General features: G+C 41.9%; 1 protein-coding gene across 1 annotated transcript; it reads left to right on the forward strand.

Moving 5' to 3' along the window:
* The first annotated feature begins 1,691 nt into the window (after positions 1–1,691).
* Positions 1,692–8,287, forward strand: LOC124711683 (macrophage migration inhibitory factor homolog). The gene is made up of 3 exons (XM_047241882.1): positions 1,692–1,904; positions 2,043–2,215; positions 7,957–8,287. The coding sequence occupies exons 1-3, from the start codon at positions 1,797–1,799 to the stop codon at positions 8,039–8,041; spliced, it is 366 nt and encodes a 121-aa protein (XP_047097838.1). The 5' UTR covers positions 1,692–1,796; the 3' UTR covers positions 8,042–8,287.
* Positions 8,288–18,094: the final 9,807 nt, after the last annotated feature.

Consider the following 18,094-nt stretch of genomic DNA (forward strand, 5'->3'; position numbering starts at 1 on the left):
AAATGAAGAAGTTTCGTCATCTGTACCCTACCGTGAAGCAATTGGTTGTCTCATGTACCTTTCAACAGTAACTCGTCCAGACATCACTTTTGCAGTCAATAAAGCTGCTCGAGCTATGGAGAAACCAACCACTGAAGACTGGAATAGAGTAAAGCGCATTTTCCGGTATTTGAAAGGGACCTTAAATTTTGGAATTGTATATAATAAAAAAGAAGAGTTAAAGATTTACGCTGATGCAGATTTCGCAGGTGATAACCGGACAAGGTGCTCAACAACTGGAATTCTTGCAAAGTACTCAGGTGGTGCAGTGCCATGGACAAGTCAGTTGCAGAAAGTAGTGGCCACATCCACAACCGAGGCGGAAATAATTGCAGCTAGTGAAGGAGCAAAAGAGTTAGTTTGGTTACGTCGTCTGCTATCAGAATTAGTGGAAATGTCGGGGCAGCCTCCAGTTCTTTACATTGACAATGCTAGTGCATTGAAGTTGGCAAAAAATCCAGAATATCATCGACGTTCTAAACATATAGAGGTCCGACATTTCTATGTTCGTGAAAGATATCTGAACGGTGAGATTTTCTTGGAACACATTGATGGACACAATCAGTTGGCAGATATTTTGACGAAACCTCTTGAACGAGTTCGATTTAATTTTCTATGTTCAGAAATTGGCATGCAAGAGACAAAGCAATAATTTCATGATTTTTTCTTTTGGAGGAAGTGTTAAAAGAAAAGAAAAAATTCCTTGACGTCTCTATTTATGTGCTGCTCCATGACTCTGCTGTCAATATCTTTATTCTTGGCTTGTGTGTAACTTCTGTGTATTTTCTTACAGTAAATGTGTTTTTTTTCGTATCCATGGTGTAATTACAAAGTTAATAAAATGTTTTCTTGCCTTTAAGTAATATTTTTCATCACTCTTAAATGTGAATTAGAGAGTTTTCATATAATTTTGCGGCTATTAATTGCATGCACAGATATATGTGCATGCTGTTTATTGCATGCACAGACATATGTGCAGGCAGATCGTTGTATTTGGACTGGTCTTTAAGATTCCCCAAACATGTATGACTCTTATATATTTCAATTAAGTCAGGAATTAGCCATCGAGGGCAAAGACATGTATCTCCCATCTAAGAACGCAGTGTGTTCACGAAGACGAGAAACACTAGTCTTTACAAACTGTGGATTCAATCACGTTTCAATTGCCACGTTGATGGTGATTTTCTGTCGACACGTTAAGATTTGTCTGGCAGGTGTAATCTGTGGAAACAAAAATGAGCAATTTTGTTCAAACCTGTAACTCCAAATTCCGGCTTTGGGTTATGTTGCTGTCAACACGCTACTATTTGTCTGCACAAGGCACTCGTGCACAAGTATTGGCGCAAACATGCCTTTCTGCATTGCAGTGGTACTTGTAACAGCACGGTTACGATTAAACACAATATCATGCAAATCTTTTATGAAAATGATGCTCTTACCATTATTTTATTGTATTACATATTTTAGGTAGGACTTAATACTTGTTTGCATTTTATTTTTGGTAAATTTCATTACCAACCTCGAATGGTTTCACTGAAAATACTAGGTATTTATAAAGAAGCCGTTTGTTAAGATAAAAATAATATATTCCTTGATGTACAAGTCTACCATGATCAAATCCGATCATACCAGTGTACTTTTATCTTTTTTCATTTATCTATTGGTTGCCCTTGAAAGTCCGAGCTGTGTTGAGCAGTTGAGCACAGTGTAAAGCTGTGGTGTTAACTGTTGTGATTTGTGGAGGAACTTCAAAGAAAATGCCGCACCTCAGTTTACAAACTAACGTTCCTAAAAGCAAGATATCACAAGACTTCTTGAAAGAAACCACTAAAGTTATTGCCAACACACTTTCAAAACCGGACAGCGTAAGTAACAGCGGAGAATGAAATGAGAATGTTCGCTATTTTGTTACCAATCATTCGCTATAATTGCAATAAAATGATTGTGTGTTAAATCTGTGAAGTATTTGTACTGCGAGAAGTAATAAAAGTATTAAATTTCAGTATTGCGTCGTGTCAGTGGAAGCTGATTTGCCGATGGCATGGGGAGGTTCAACTGACCCTTGTGGAGTTGCCACATTAATGAGCATCGGTCAGCTGGGAACCGAAGCAAATAAAAAGCATTCAGCTGCAATATCCAGCCATTTAGAAAAACATCTTGGTATCCCAAAAAACAGGTAAGGCTGTCGTAGTATCGGAATTTGTTGCGTGAGAGAGTAGTAGTTATAATTCTGAAGATTAGCTTGAATAACAAAGTTCATTGGTGTTCCATAATTTTTGAAGCGTGCGCATATATGTGTGTGTGTGTGTGTGTGTGTGTGTGTGTGTGTGTGTGGGGGGAGGGGGGGGGGTGTTTGCATAAGTCTTTTTCCCACCTATGGCAGCTACTCTTCAAGAGCTGAAAAACAGAGTTGTGGAAGCTGTTAATTCAGTAAAGAGAGACCAGTGTGTGGAATGAAATGGACTTATCACTCAGATCTTCCTCAAGCAACTCATTGTGCTCATGTTGAGTGTGTCGTATAGCATCTGTATGAACATAAAACTTTGAACTTTTCGTTGTCCAGTGACATGCAATGTGTCTTTTATTTCTCATAGTCTATCTGTAATAAACAATTGAAATCTGTTGTTTTTGAGTCACCCAGTACATTAGGGAAACCATGAAAAACCTACAATAGGATGACCAAATGAAGGATGGAAGCTCCACCTTCCTGACTACAAGGACAGTATTGTTAGAACAGTGCTATGTCATTTGGTTTGTCCCTAGTGTAAAATAACTTTGGGAACAACAGAAATGTCAGACAAGTCATTGGCTTTGGCTAGTGATGTAATGGTCATGGCTGCTGTAAAATCACCTTTTGGTGCATGTATTGTTTTCTTGTTAGCTGGTGAAGACAACAAAAGTGAAAGCAGAAAACACTGGTTGTGGTGACAAATGTGTAACTAAAAATACCTGGCTGTGATGATAGACTGATCAGCAGCTTTGCCTGTTTGAAACAACTGCCAATAAAATAAGACAGTCACAGTAAGGTTACTGGAGGCCAGTATACAGGAACACATTGCTCAGATTTCACAAGAACCTCTGCGAACAACTGTTGATCACATCATTTTATGGATTCAGCATCTCGTCGACGTCTTCAGTGCATGTATTGAATGAATTGTTTAAGCAGCAGTTAATAATGAAAATCAACATTGTGCCTTACTTCCTGGTTTGACATTTTCTGCCCATGTTTCCTATGGAACGAGTCAAAGCTGTATAGAACATTACGCTATATGAGTACTTTTTTACAAAGAAATTTTTTAATAATGTAAAAGGCTAATGCTACACTGTTCATTCATTCCCACCATCACCACACACGCACGCACGCACGCACACACACACACACACACACACACACACACAGAGAAAACTATAGTGATGATGTCTGGTTTTAATTTTGTTTGCCTAACTTCCCATTTGCTAGCCTGAAAAACTGAGGTGTTGTCTGTCTGTAACAAGTGAGATGTTGATGTTGGAGGATAAATTGTTGCATTGCATGGCTTTTCTGTTATTTCCAGGGTAGAAAAGCTAGGAAAAACAGTGTGAAACTGTTACGTGAAATGATAGATGTTTTATTATTGCTGTTAATTTTTGCGTCACATTTTTCCCAACCCTCTACTCTAAGTTGTAACAATAAGACCAGTTTTACAAGTCTTTTTTTTAGAGACAATTTCATTTCTTTAATTTTGATAAAGATGTTGCCTAGATATTAGTTTCACTTCTCTCCCAGATCACTTATGAGCAGTTGTTCAGATGGCCATTGATAAATTTGTTATTATTACTATTGCTACTACTATTTTGAAAACTCCGCATTGCATCTTAATGGAAAAGAGAAAATTATGGTTTCCGTGGAAAGATAGACATTAGTTTTACTCCAAAAATGTTACATACAATTCCTGCACATATCTTTCCTGTCTAATGTCGAACATAACTTTTCACCGCCCTGTTATGATGAACATGAAGGAAGAGTAGCTTTGTGAGTGTTGGCTGTATTATTGTTGATCTGAGATGAGTTTTAAGAAATTGAAAGGCTCCGAATGATCTCTGAGGATGCCAAACTTCTGGAACTGTCATCATCAGAATGATCACCAAATAACTTTCTGAAACAGTTTTTTAACTCTTGACATTTAGCAGTGTTTTGTAATAAAGGGTAAATTGTGTAATTGTACACCAGTTTTAATAGTTCATAGCATATCAAGTTGTGCATCAAGCCTGTACAGGTTAAGGTGCACTTTGTATGTACTCTAAGCAACTCTTCAAAACATAGTTCAGATAGAGGATTTGTGTGGGAAGACATAACAAGTAACTCTTCACATTGGGATAGTTGCTTTAGGTACTCTTTGTTGAACTTGGGATCAATCTCATTCAGAAAAAGATCAAAAATTTCAAACACACCTTATTAAATCTTTGTTCACGAGTTAGTTCTTCAGGATGAGATAGTTCCTGTGTGTTCGAATATTGTTGGTGTCTCTTGGCTGTGTTTTCTCTCTTTGATATTTAGGTTCTTGAAATAATTTTTGTCTAATAGCGTGTCAAATACTTATACAGTCATAAGATTTGCAAGAGCTGTGTTTATAAAGTCTACAGGATGTTTCAGCTCAGCTGCATTAAAGTATGAATTATGTAGCAATTTGGCCGATAGTTTGCATCAAATAACTCAATAGCAACTGCCATATTAAAAGTAGTCTTAAACTTTATGAGCCACTTCACCTAGCTCTATGATTTGAAGATTTTTGCCTCTAATTGAGCTCTCCGCATTCATTACTATTCGCGCAGTCGAAGCGGACGATGCTGTAGTTGACGGTATTGCTGTGAATCGCAGAATCTCTTACAGTCACTCCCATCAACAACCGTGCTCAGTGTCAGCATGGACTGTGTGAATAGTACTTTGGTCACTGTTTTCTGAACCTGATCATAGCTTTTCTTGAAATGCTTCACAGATTTTACCTTTACAGGTCATTGGGTCACACACATTGGTATCAGCCAACAAACTTCTGAATTTGAATTCATCTTGTGAATACCGTATGGTAACTTGACATCGACATTCACATTTTTCCTTTTTGTGGATTGCAGAGTTGTATTTTGATACATCGTTCCAACTTACCAAAACATTGGACAGTTGTTCACAGCTTTTTGAATGTTTCTGTAACGCAAGATTCAAACAGTGATGAATGCAATATTTGTAACTGCGTTTTGGGTAATCTTGAAGAATGGTTTCCTTCACACATTAGTTCCTCTCATACATGTTAGCTGCATCATTTAAACAGTGTGCACATAGAAACTGCTAGTGAAAGTATTAGAAAGATGTATTTGGCATCAGCATTTGCACTTTGGAATCCGGCACACTTTATAAAACCAGAAAAAATTCTTTACCTTTGAGTGTCTCGGGGTTGACAAATGTACACACAAAGTGAACTACTACTGGTGAGGCACATCCTCATTGACTCTGCCATAATTCTGTAAAATGGAAAATGTTTTATTTGTGACGCAATATCACGTGTAAGCAATAATTTCTATTATTTCATTTTGCACCACTGGTGCCAATGAAGTGTCATGTCATGCTTTTGGCACGTCTTCAGTTCTGGTACCTCATTCTTCCTTTCATCGTGAAGTGTCAAGAGGTTTCCAGTGAGTGTTTCATGACCTTTCAGTGCATAAGCCTTTTGATCCAGGAACATGAATAACCTAAAAATTATTTGTAATGCGGTTCTAGCATTCTTTTGATTGGCAAGCAGATTTACAGGAGTTGGCCAATCAGAGGTGTGCTATTTTCACATAGCTGAATAATTGAGACAAACTCATGATCAAAAAGGCTCTTCTCATGTATTATTAATTTTTCTGTAGCTTTTGTCCAGTTACAGATACTTTTATAAAAGTTTCTTTTTGTGGTCCTGTATTGCTCACTGGTGCATAGATCTAATGCAGTCATAACAAGAGAACATTGTCACTCTTTTCTCTGTAATACAGCCAAGGAGAAACCACAAGCCATTCTGATTTACAAGCTCTTCCAGCCCTTCACGGAAATTTAGGACAGGACAGAAAGTAGTCAGAGTTGTATGTTCCTTCAGGTTGCGACAATTTGATTAAACTGTAAGCAAAAGTTGATATGAGGTAAATAGATAACTGTGTATTTGCTGCCCTACAGTTTAGTTTTTCACTTGCTTTGTCTGTAGATCATACATCTAAAAGTAAATTTGTAGGTCTGGGGAGGGGGATTGCATAAACGTGATACCACCACCAACCCCCTCTCCTCTTTATTGATATGACTATGACAGAGTACTACAAAGGTAATCAGCCTTGTTGCAGGAAGTAGCTGTTAGACTTCTACCTGGAAACCCCTCACATTTTTTTAATGGTGGAATGTGAAACGGGGGGGGGGGGGGGGGGGGGATGATAGGATGCCTGCAGTTTAAGATGGAGTTGTAACAGTGCTGTACCTGGTCATTTTATGTATGCATTGCAGCCCTTTGTGAGAGCTGATCATAATCAGTGGTAGTTTGTTTTTCTCTAGTTTTACAGATCAGTGCAACTGCAACATATTGAAAATTAGGACCATCTGCTTATGGAAGGTTGCTAATTTGCTTTAAAAATATGATACAGCTGCCTGCCATAGGAGCAGATGTCACTAGGGCACGCGTGGCTGGTGGTATTGGACATGTAGGAACCTGATTGAAGTACTGATGGTGGAAAATATTTTCACCGTCAGTATTTGGCTGGCGTTGGTCAGAGAGCTATTAGCTTGAAGCTTTCACATGATTAACTAACAAACCTCATTGTCTAGTGAAGTGAAGGCAAGGCATGAGACACTATTGAATGGAGACCCTAAATTCAGCAGACAACCTGGTGACACACACACACAGTGACCCACATTACAGATAGACATTGGTCTAACGTACCATCGTGGTCACCTGCACTACACAGATAAACATTGTTGTAACAATTTGTGAGGATATGAAATGGAATGATCTCACTGAATCAGTCCGGTAAAACAGGTGGCAGACTTCAGTTTGTTGGTAGGATACTGGAAAAATCCTGCCAGTCCCCAAAGAAGACTGCATACAAAACACCTGTATAACCCATTCTAAAATATTCCTCAAGTGTTGGGTATCCATAACAAACAGGACTCACCAGAACTATTAAACATTTGCAAAAAGGGACAGCTCTGATTGTTAGAGATTTGTTGACTCACAGTCACAAACTCCTGAAGAGTGTGTCTAATATCGCTCTTTGTTTGACCTCCACTATTGTGTCTGCCAACTCTTAGATCTTCATGTCTGTGACACAGTCCATAATTAAGTCTGCTATCGTTGATGGAAGTTGGACTTTATCTATGCAACAGGGATGCCATCAACATGGCAAAACTTCAGTTTACTCAGAAGAAATTAGTGAGCCATGCAATCGAAGGTCTGGGTGAGGTCACAAAACACCAACAGGATAATTTTTGTTGTCTTACTCTGACAGGGCTTCATTTGTGAGATTCTGCATGCCCCTCTTTGCAGAGATATTATACAAGGGTTAGACTGAGAGGAAGTTAGCATGTTTTGCTCAGAACTATGAATCTGTAAAATTATATCTTACGCCATTGTCTCAAAAATATTTGAACAAATTGGATGGGCTGAAATGGTTCTGCAATCAGAGGTGATTTGGTTTTTCTCTAGTTTTACAGAACAGGGCCACTGCAGCATATTTAAATATGTCAGGGAATGTGCCATGAGCTGTTGATTGCCTTAGAAGTATAGCTTAAAGTAGACCCACCAATTATACTTCATGTCAAGAGCTCAGGTTTCCTATTATGTTTTTATTGTGTTGATGTCTGTGTTAATATTTAGAAATAACAAATTTGTTGCTATAATACTTATGCAATTTTCTGTTTTGTTCTAGGTTGTACATAAATTTCATAGATGCAAAACCTGCTGATGTTGGCCATGATGGAACTACATTCCATGCCATATTTGGTGGCAAGTGATGTGATGTTTTGAAGTTTGGGTACATGCATGTGCGTATATATTACCTGGGGAGTAGATTGGTAACAGAAATGTATGTTCAGTTATGTACAATTGAGCTAGTTTGATGGAAACTATATTGTGATAATTTTTGTGTATGATATATGTTATGATTGATTATAACTAAGTACTAATATGTGCTTGTTACTTGGGATCAATAAACAAAACTGTTAAACTTTTTGTTTTAATAGAAGAAGCCAAACAGTAAATGTAGTTGTTCTTATTTGTAGATTAAAAGCCTCCACTACTGTCTTGCTTCAAAATTCAGCACCTTGCAGAATGATTGACAAATACTGTACTGCTTAATTCATTCATTTTCTCTTCACTTAACAGTAGGGGAAACACATTCACGGTTGAATTTTATCAAACACAACATTGCTATCAAACTTTGTATAATGTTTTGCCTTGTTCAGTCTTGAATACAGGTTAAAATTTTAAGCAGTCTAAAGAAAATGATTAACAAACCATATGATGTATGTCAACAATAAAATCCAGTACAGTTGTAAAAATTATGTATCTCTAAAAAGGAAAGCACTGCCCAGCTTTAGGACTGATGTCCCATCTTCAGATACATCTGCAAAATTTTAAATGAATGATAATATCTAGGCACATGGTTAGGGTAATCAAGGACAAACAGAATCAACAGAAATTCTTAGAAAAAACCCCTATACATGCATTAAACCATTGAGTCCACAAAGGGTGCATAACTAAGGTTAAAATAAGTTGAAATTGTGCATTCTTGGTACATGGCTTGCAAGAGAATATCCTCTTCAATTCTAGGTCTTCTAGACAACCTCTCTGAGGAAGATAATGAGGGGTACGCCACACATGGATCCACATGAAGACAGATAGGCAGTGTCTCACACAGTGCCGCACACGCAATCAGACCAGTACGAAGCACAAGCCAAAGTTGAAATGTTAGCAGGAGTGGTCTCATACCTGTAATGTTAGTGAGTGTATAGCTCATGCCATCTGATGGTCAAAATCTAGATTATTGTAGCCCACCAACAACCAGTCTAAAAAACCACAAACTGTCATCCGCTGCCGTGTAAGCTAACTTATGAACCGGTGAGACACTGATTACACATTACCACATTTGCACACAAAACCTTACAAACCAACCAGTAGGATCAAACCAAAGTAAACTGACAGAATTCCTGCACTGCCTCTCATGAATTCATATAGCATGCTGAGAGCATAGTCTGAAGTTGTCACTCATTGGTAGATGTACAAAGTTGTGGAACAGCTAAGTGGAAGGAAACCTATAAGGTACGTACAGCCTGCCAACAATTATAACAGAAGCACCTAAGTTAAGAGCACTATGGATCACATTAAGAATAGCCAAACAATAAAAAAAAGGCACAATGAAAGATTTTTAAGGAACATCGCTCATGGCAGCTCTGACCAAACCACTAAAATCGTAAATAATAAAAATCAGTGACAATCAAAGCCGTAAAACGTTTAGTAACCTCCAATAACGATGCCTGTAAACATGCTGTAATTTCGAAACTGTAGAACACAATGTAACTATAAAGCTAGTATTAGACAATATCAAATCCTTATGGCACTAACAGGTAGCCACATCATAAAGAACCACAGTGTAAGCTTCAGGGACTGGAGCAGAAGAATGGCTTGTTACAATTTTGTTTGTTTAACATTGCAGCATGTCAACTTTGGAAACACTTTACTGTTTTAAATAGCATTGATTTACATATACGTTTTTCTATTGAGAATGAACAGTGCAATGGAGAATGAAAAGCTGTATCTCACTGGTACTTGTATTTGCATACTTTCTGCTGGTTATGTTGAAAGTGACAAACATTTTTATACTCTGGTTGTGAAATGAACCACATTGTTCATTGTACCACTCTCAAGAGAATCGCTAACAGTCAGAAGAGGGCGAAGGAATTTATGACGTACTGTCCCAGCACTCGCCTACAGTTTTGAGAAAAGCAAAAGTGGAGTAAATGGGCTCGGAGATTATCTTGTGTGACAGTTCAGTTGGTGAAATAATCAAAATGTTTCTGTGAAACAATATATCTTTTCATTCGGTTAGCATACTTTTCCATCAAAAATGGCTGAACTTTTTCCTCCTTGTTCTCTGCAAGTAGTTATGGTTGCTTACATAAAACTTCCTGGCGGATTAAAACTGTGTGCCTGACCGAGACTCGAACTCAGGACCTTTGCCTTTCGCGGGCAAGTGCTCTACCATCCGAGCTACCGAAGCATGACTCATGCCCGGTACTCACAGCTTTACTTCTGCCAGTATCCCGTCTCCTACCTTCCAAACTTTACAGAAGCTCTCCTGCGAACCTTGCAGGACTAGCACTCCTGAAAGAAAGGATACTGCGGAGACACGGCTTAGCCGCTAAGCCGTGTCTCTGCAGTATCTCGGTCGGGCACACAGTTTTAATCTGCCAGGAAGTTTCATATCAGCGCACACTCCGCTGCAGAGTGAAAATCTCATTCTGGTTGCTTACATACTTAGAACATAATTCCAAGTAGTCTTCCTGTATAGTTTTATTGTCAAACTACTTATTGAACCATTTTGCTTATGCAGGTCTGTTATAATAATAATAATAATTATTATTATTATTACTTGTAAAAGTAAAAAATATCCTGATACCAATTTGTGATCACAATTATGCTCATAAATAATAATGCTAGATTCACTTAATAATTTAAATGTTTCAGCTTTTTCTACACTTTGATTAACAATAAAAGCAATACAAAAATGAGAAGTAATGTGCATATGGGGTGAGACCTTATGTACGCTAATTAAAACTTCAATCAAAGTACGGTAATTCAGGTGCCAAAGCAACCTCCCATTCAGCTCAGTAGTTTACCCAAGTAAACTAGTCAGCAGTAAATGACCGTAGTGTATGGTGTACTTAAATGTTGTTCTGTGCAATATACATGTAAAAATTACACAGAGCATTTAAAATGACAAACACAGTCAGTTAAATTAGGAAATATAATTTCATAATAGTACAATTTTCAGCATGTATGATACTTCAACAATAATGTTATCATTTACAAATGACAGCAGCAGGAACATTTTGGTGAAGCATTTTGTCTTTGAGAGAAACTTAAAGTTCCAGGTTGAATTCGACATTTCCATACCATTATCCTCAGAACTTTACATGTTCATGCTGTCCTTTTCATGCCCCAACATTCATTATTTTGGAACCCCTCACCTTCACTACACTCTTTGTGGCATAATTTTAAACAATTGGGGACTTTAGGCATTGCTCTATCCATGTCAGAGGACCAACTACATGTAGGCCCAGATCTAGGGGGAGGGGGCAAACAGGAGTATCTGCTTCCTCCCAGGGGGTCCGCAACTCTTTTGTGAATATGTGCGTAGCGAGCACGGGACCCCGAGCTAATGTGGCCTTCCTTCCTTTCTGGGCTGCATACCTTCCCTTTCCGCATCCTTCCCCATCCCCCATCTTCGGCCTGGTAACGGCCAGGCTCAGGAAAGGGTGATTACCCGAGCTGATACCTTCCGAAAGTGCTGATTGGTCTCTCCGTCGCGTTTGTTGGGAGGTGGGACCTGAGGTGTGAACAATCACCTAAGGCGGGAGTGCCCTCAGAGAGGGCCCCCACAAGGAAGGAGCGCGGCATTGGAGATGCCGGTAATCATGGGGGATACTTTCGCAATGGTTTCCTCATCTTCTACTATGTGAGCTCACAAGCGTAAGTTCATTGAGTCTCAGCCACAGACAGTCCTTCCATCGTTGCCACAGTTCATTGTTGTTTCTCGGTCTGACGAAGGTCACGACTTCTCCACGGTCAACCCTTTCATTATTCAGAAAGGTGTCGATGCAGTTGCAGGTTCTGTAAAGTCTTGTTCCAGATTACGAAATGGCACCTTGTTGTTAGAAAGTCAGTGCCCTCCAGGCACAAGAATTGCTGCGTACTTCACTGCTACACACCTTCCCTGTCCGGGTGGAACCGCACCGTACTTTAAATTCGTCACGTGGGGTCGTTTATACACGCTCCCTCGATGGATTGTCCGACGAGGAAATTCAACACTACCTGTCTGACCAGGGCGTAACGGCAGTTCATAGAGTCATGAAAAGGGTTGACACGAACATCATTCCAACCCGTACTGGCTTCTTGACATTTGACAAAGCTCAACTCCCATTGAAAATCAAAGCAGGCTATGAGATAATTTCCGTTCGCCCTTACATCCCAAACCCTATGCATTGCTATCGGTGTCAGCGGTTCAATCACACCAGCCAGTCCTGTTCCAATTCGGCCAAATGTGTTACGTGTGGCAAGGATGCCCATGAGGGTGCTTGTCCACCTCCATCCCCTCGTTGCATAAACTGTATGGGTGACCACGCTGCTTCCTCTCGAGATTGCCCCATTATTAAAGACGAAAAGCTCATTCAGGAAATCAGAGTGAAGGAAAAGGTGTCGACCTTTGCTGCTCGAAAATTACTCGCCAGTCGACAGCCCACCGTGCCTCAGACAGGAAAATACAGCACTGTCCTTGCCTCTCCTCGGCCAACAAAGGAGGCGGCCACGCAGACTTGTGACCTTACCTTTAGTGCCACGGTTGTCAGATCGGCCAGCGCAAAGATCGCCCGTTCAACCTCCCCACTTTCGCCTGCCCACTCTATGGCTCACCCTTCATCGGGTTCTGCTAAATCTCGAGCTCAAAAGTCAGACACCAAGACTTCGAAAAAAGAGCATACTCATGAAGATTTTTTACGTACCCCAACTTCACAACCATCGGTTCCTCCTTCATCTAAACATCATGTTTCCAAGAAGGCTAGGAAGAAACCCAGTTCCTCTCCTTCTCCGCCAACGGGTGTCTCATCTACAACACCACCTGGCGGTAATCGCCCTCGGCCGTCTTCTGTGTCACCGAGGCGCATTGCTGGCGGCCGATCGCTGGTGGCAGGAGCTGCTCCTGAACAACCTATGGATCAGGATCTTCTGCCTTCGGCTGAATGCCATTCCATGCTGTCGGTCGCAAGCTCTGAGCAGTTGCTGAGTTGACGGCAACCTTGGTCACATCCCTCCATTTTCTATTCACCCTATGTCCATTATCCACTGGAATATCCGCGGCTTTCGAGCCAATCGGGATGAATTGTCGATCCTCTTACGATCCTACTCACGGGTCATTTTCTGTCTTCAGGAAACAAAGCTGCGTCCCCATGACCGCTTTGTTCTCCCCCATTTTCAGTCCGTCCGATTTGATCTCCCCTCTGTTGAAGGCACTCCAGCACATGGAGGACTCATGGTTCTTCTCCGTGATACTCTCCATTATCACCCAATCCCCTTAAACACTTCCTTCCAAGCTGTCGCTGTCCGTCTTTCCCTTTTCTCTTTGTACTCTATACATTCCATTGTCCACACCAATGGCATGAGCTGATCTCCTTCATCTTCTTGGTCAGCTTCCACCCCCCTATTTGCTGGTTGGGGACTTCAATGCCCACCACCCGTTTTGGGGATCTCCACATCTTTGTCCGCGTGGCTCACTATTGCTAGACATCTTCCACCAAGCGGATCTAGTTTGCTTCAACACTGGGGACCCTACATTTTTGTATGCCTCCACGACAAATTTCTCTCATTTGGACCTTTCGGTCGGTACTGTTCCGCTAGCTCGGCGCTTCGAATGGTTCGCCCTTGATGATACACACTCGAGTGACCACTTTCCATGTGTTCTTAGACTGCAGCCTCAACAGCCATATATGCGCCCGCGATGCTGGAAGTTTAGCCAAGCCGATTGGACACTTTTTTTGTCTCTAGCGACATTCGATGACCGTCACTTTCCTAGCGTCGACGAAGAGGTCACACATATTACAGACGTTATTCTTACAGCTGCGGAACGTTCAATACCACGCACCTCCACATTGCCCCGGCGCCCCCCAGTTCCTTGGTGGAACGTGGCATGCCGTGACGCAATACGTGAGCGGCGACGTGCTCTTCGCGTTTTCCACCACCATCCTACTTTGGACAACTGTATCCGCTATAAGCAGTTCCGAGCGCGATGCCGTCGCGTCATCTGCGATAGCAAGAAGGAAAGCTGGAAATTCTTTACTAGCTCATTTAACACCTTCAATCCCTCCTCGGAAGTTTGGAGTCGGATTCGACGGTTCTCAGGCGCGCCTAGTTTCTCCCTGGTCTCTGGGTTCACTGTCGCGCATGATACATTAGTGGACCCCGTCGCAATTTCTAACTCATTGGGTCAACACTTTGCTGAGATTTCGAGCTCTTCAAATTACCCGCCAGCGTTTCTCCCAAAGAAACATGCAGCGGAAGTGCGACCTCTTGCTTTCTCCTCTCAAAATCGCGAAAACTGCGATACTGTTTTCTCCATGCGGGAACTCCAACATGCACTCTCTTCTTCTCGCTCCTCCGCCCCAGGACCGGATGGTATCCACATCCAAATGTTGCTGCATTTATCACACAATAGTCTGCTTTACCTCCTTTGCCTTTATAATCGAATTTGGACCGACAGTACTTTTCCCAGACGATGGCGGGAAGCTATCGTCGTTCCTGTTCCGAAACCTGGAAAGGACAAACATCTCCCCTCTAGCTATCGCCCCATTTCTCTCACGAGTAGTGTATGTAAGGTTTTGGAGCGTATGGTGAATTGCCGTTTAGCTGGAGTCCCGCCGTGTTTTAGCACCTGCCCAATGCGGTTTCCGAAAGCATCGTTCTGCAGTTGACCATCTTGTTGCTCTCTCCACTTATATCATGAACAATTTTCTCCAGAAATGCCAAACAGTAGCAATATTTTTTGATCTGGAGAGAGCATACGATACCTGTTGGAGGACAGGCATCCTCCGCACACTGTTCTCTTGGGGCTTTCGAGGTCGGCTCCCCCTTTTTCTTCACGAATTTATGGCAGAGCGCACATTTAGAGTGCGGGTGAACACCACTCTCTCCCGTACTTTCTCCCAAGAAAACGGGGTACTCCAGGGCTCCGTGCTGAGTGTTGTACTGTTTACGATTGCCATAAATCCGATTATGGATTGTCTCCTTCCTGATGTCTCGGGCTCCCTCTTTGTGGACGATTTTGCGATCTACTACAGCTCTCAACGGACCAGCCTTCTTGAACGACGTCTTCAAGGACGTCTTGATCGCCTGCACTCTTGGAGCATCGAAACCGGCTTCCGTTTTTCTCCCAGTAAGACCGTGTGTGTTAATTTTTGGTGACGTAAGGAGTTTCTTCCACCCTCCTTACATCTAGGACCTGTCAACCTTCTGTTTTCGGACATCGCTAAATTCTTGGGTCGTATGTTCGACAGAAAACTGTGCTGGTCCTCCCACATTTCCTATCTTTCGGCCCGCTGTCTGCGATCCCTCAACACCCTCCATGTCCTGAATGGTGCCTCCTGGGGAGCGGACCGAGTGGTCCTTCTCCGCCTCTATCGCAACTTAGTGCGCTCGAAATTGGACTATGGAAGCATAGTTTACTCCTCTGCTCGGCCGTCTATTCTTCGGCGTCTCGATTCTATCCACCACCGTGGATTACGTTTAGTGTCTGGAGCTGTTTACACCAGCCCTGTGGAAAGCCTTTATGCTGAGACTGCTGAACCTCTGCTGTCCAATTGGCGAGCTGTCCTTCTGAGTCGTTATGCTAGCCATCTGTCTTCCATGCCTGCTAATCCAGCCCATGACATTTTTTTCGACGCCTCCTTGGATGTAGGGTATGCAGGCCGCCCTTCCTCCCTACTACCACCGGGAGTCCGCTTCCGTCAACTGCTCCATTCTCTTTCCTTCCACTTTCCTAAAACTCTCTTGACAACTTGGGGTAGAGCACCGCCTTGGCTCCGTCCCCGGATCTGCTGCTCCGTGACCTTTGTCGATTTCGCAAGGATGGTACCCCTTCACTTGTTTATCGTCGGGCATTTGCTGCTCTATGTGCACAAATGAAGGAAGCCACATTTGTTTACACTGATGGCTCGAAAACATCGTTAGGTGTAGGGAGTGCCTATATTGTTGGCGACACCCCCAATCGATTTCGGCTTCCCGACCAGTGTTCGGTTTATACTGCGGAGCTTTACGCTGTTCTCCAGGCTGTCCACTAAATCCGCCACCATCAGCGGATACAGTACGTAATCTGCTCAGATTCTCTCAGCTCTCTCCTCAGTCTCCAAGGTCTTTACCCTGTGCACCCTCTGGTCCACCGGATTCAGGACTGCCTGCGCTTGCTCCATTTGGGGGGCGTCTCTGTGGCGTTCCTCTGGCTCCCAGGACACGTTGGTATCTGTGGGAATGAGGCGGCCGATATAGCGGCCAAGGCTGCAGTCTCTCTTGTTCGGCCAGCTATTCGATCGATTCCCTTCGCCGATCTACGGAGCGTTTTATGTCGTCGTGTTGTTCTTTTATGGCACGCACATTGGTCGACACTTCCCCATAATAAATTGCAGGACGTGAAAGCTCTTCCCTGTGCTTGGACATCTTCCTCCCGAACGCGTCGTCGGGAGGAGGTAATTTTAACTAGACTCCGGATAGGGCACTGTCTTTTTAGCCATCGACATCTTTTAAGCGCCGATCCTCCCCCACTCTGTCCCCACTGCTCTCAGCTGTGGACGGTAAGACACCTTTTAATTGAGTGCCCCTATTTTACTCCGTTACGCGCCCGTCTACAGCTGTCGCCTGATACATCTTCCATTTTAGCAGATGACACGCGCTCGGCCGATCGCGTTCTCGAGTTTATTAGTGCCAGTGAGATGACGTCAGTCATTTGAAGTTCTTTCTGGGGACAACCAACCCCTTTCTGTAGTGGATTTTTAAGCTTTTCTTCTCCTTTTAGTTTCTCCAATTTTTTGAGTTTCGTTCCCATTGCTGCTGCTTTCCATTTTCGTTTTTTACCGTTTCCTAAGTCACAGACCGGACGCTAATGACCATGGCAGTTTTGTGCCCTAAAACAAAACAAAACAAAAAAAAAGGAGTATCTGCTTGGGTGCCAATTTTAGGGTGCGTCATATTCTTGAAGGAAAAAAAACTTGTTTCACAAAGTGCCTAGCATCCACCACACACTGGTCTATTGATTGTTCATATGATTTTGAAACACATCTCTGTTGGTTTTTGAACACATTCTAAGTTGGTTTCTGAACAAATCTTAAGTTGATTTTTGAATGCGAGCATAGTGTATATGAGGTCTCCATTAGGGGTCTCCCCATTGCATCTAGAAATAAAAAAAACTTTCCCGAAGACGAAAGGGGATGGGGCTATATGAGATGAACCAAATAAACCCAAACGGGTGAGTGGCAATCGCTGTTTGTTTATATGGTTGATTTGGCGTGCAGATGGTCAGCATTGTTATAATTATTAGCGGTATGTGTAGATTCAGACTACCAGAGTGGAAATAGACCAATTACAGGAATAACTGGTAAAAAAGATTACATATTATCTTCTCGGTGTATCCAAGAAAATGAAATTTGAACAGAAAATTTTTGCCAGGTCGCTACACTACCAAAGGCTGCATTCACAGTGGCATAGACAACGGTCATCCAACACAGTCACCAGAGGTTGCCCAATAACATTGGACAACAGTGTGGTCATAGTGCATCTGATCTCCTACATCATTTTTGGCAAGATCCAGACAATTAGGTTAGGTTAGAATCTATTCTGTGTTTGAAATAGGTTAGGTATTAACTTCTTAGTGTGGTGTGGACATTGCAACACCACTGTGCTTGGATAAGAGGGCTGCATAGCTGCTTCTGCTATTAGAGAGATGCCGAATGCATTTGAATGAGTTTTCCTGTCTCATAAAGAATGTCCTCAGTTTTCAGAATGACCAGACAAGTTTTACGAACATATGAGATGGCGGGAGAATCGTTTCGTTATGTACTCGAGATAATTCATGATGACCTTGAAAAGCAAGTTATAAACACTGTTTAAAGTTTTGTAGATGTATGTCAATTAGTCTTCAATGACTGTCATTTAGCACACAAGTGAAAGCAAAGTGTAAAGCGTAGCATAAGATACTCTGGATACCAAAAGTGCTTAAAAGTTGAAATACATTCCATACACCACATTTGTAA

The sequence above is a fragment of the Schistocerca piceifrons genome, chromosome 8, assembly GCF_021461385.2.
Source record: "Schistocerca piceifrons isolate TAMUIC-IGC-003096 chromosome 8, iqSchPice1.1, whole genome shotgun sequence".
NCBI lineage: Eukaryota > Metazoa > Arthropoda > Insecta > Orthoptera > Acrididae > Schistocerca > Schistocerca piceifrons.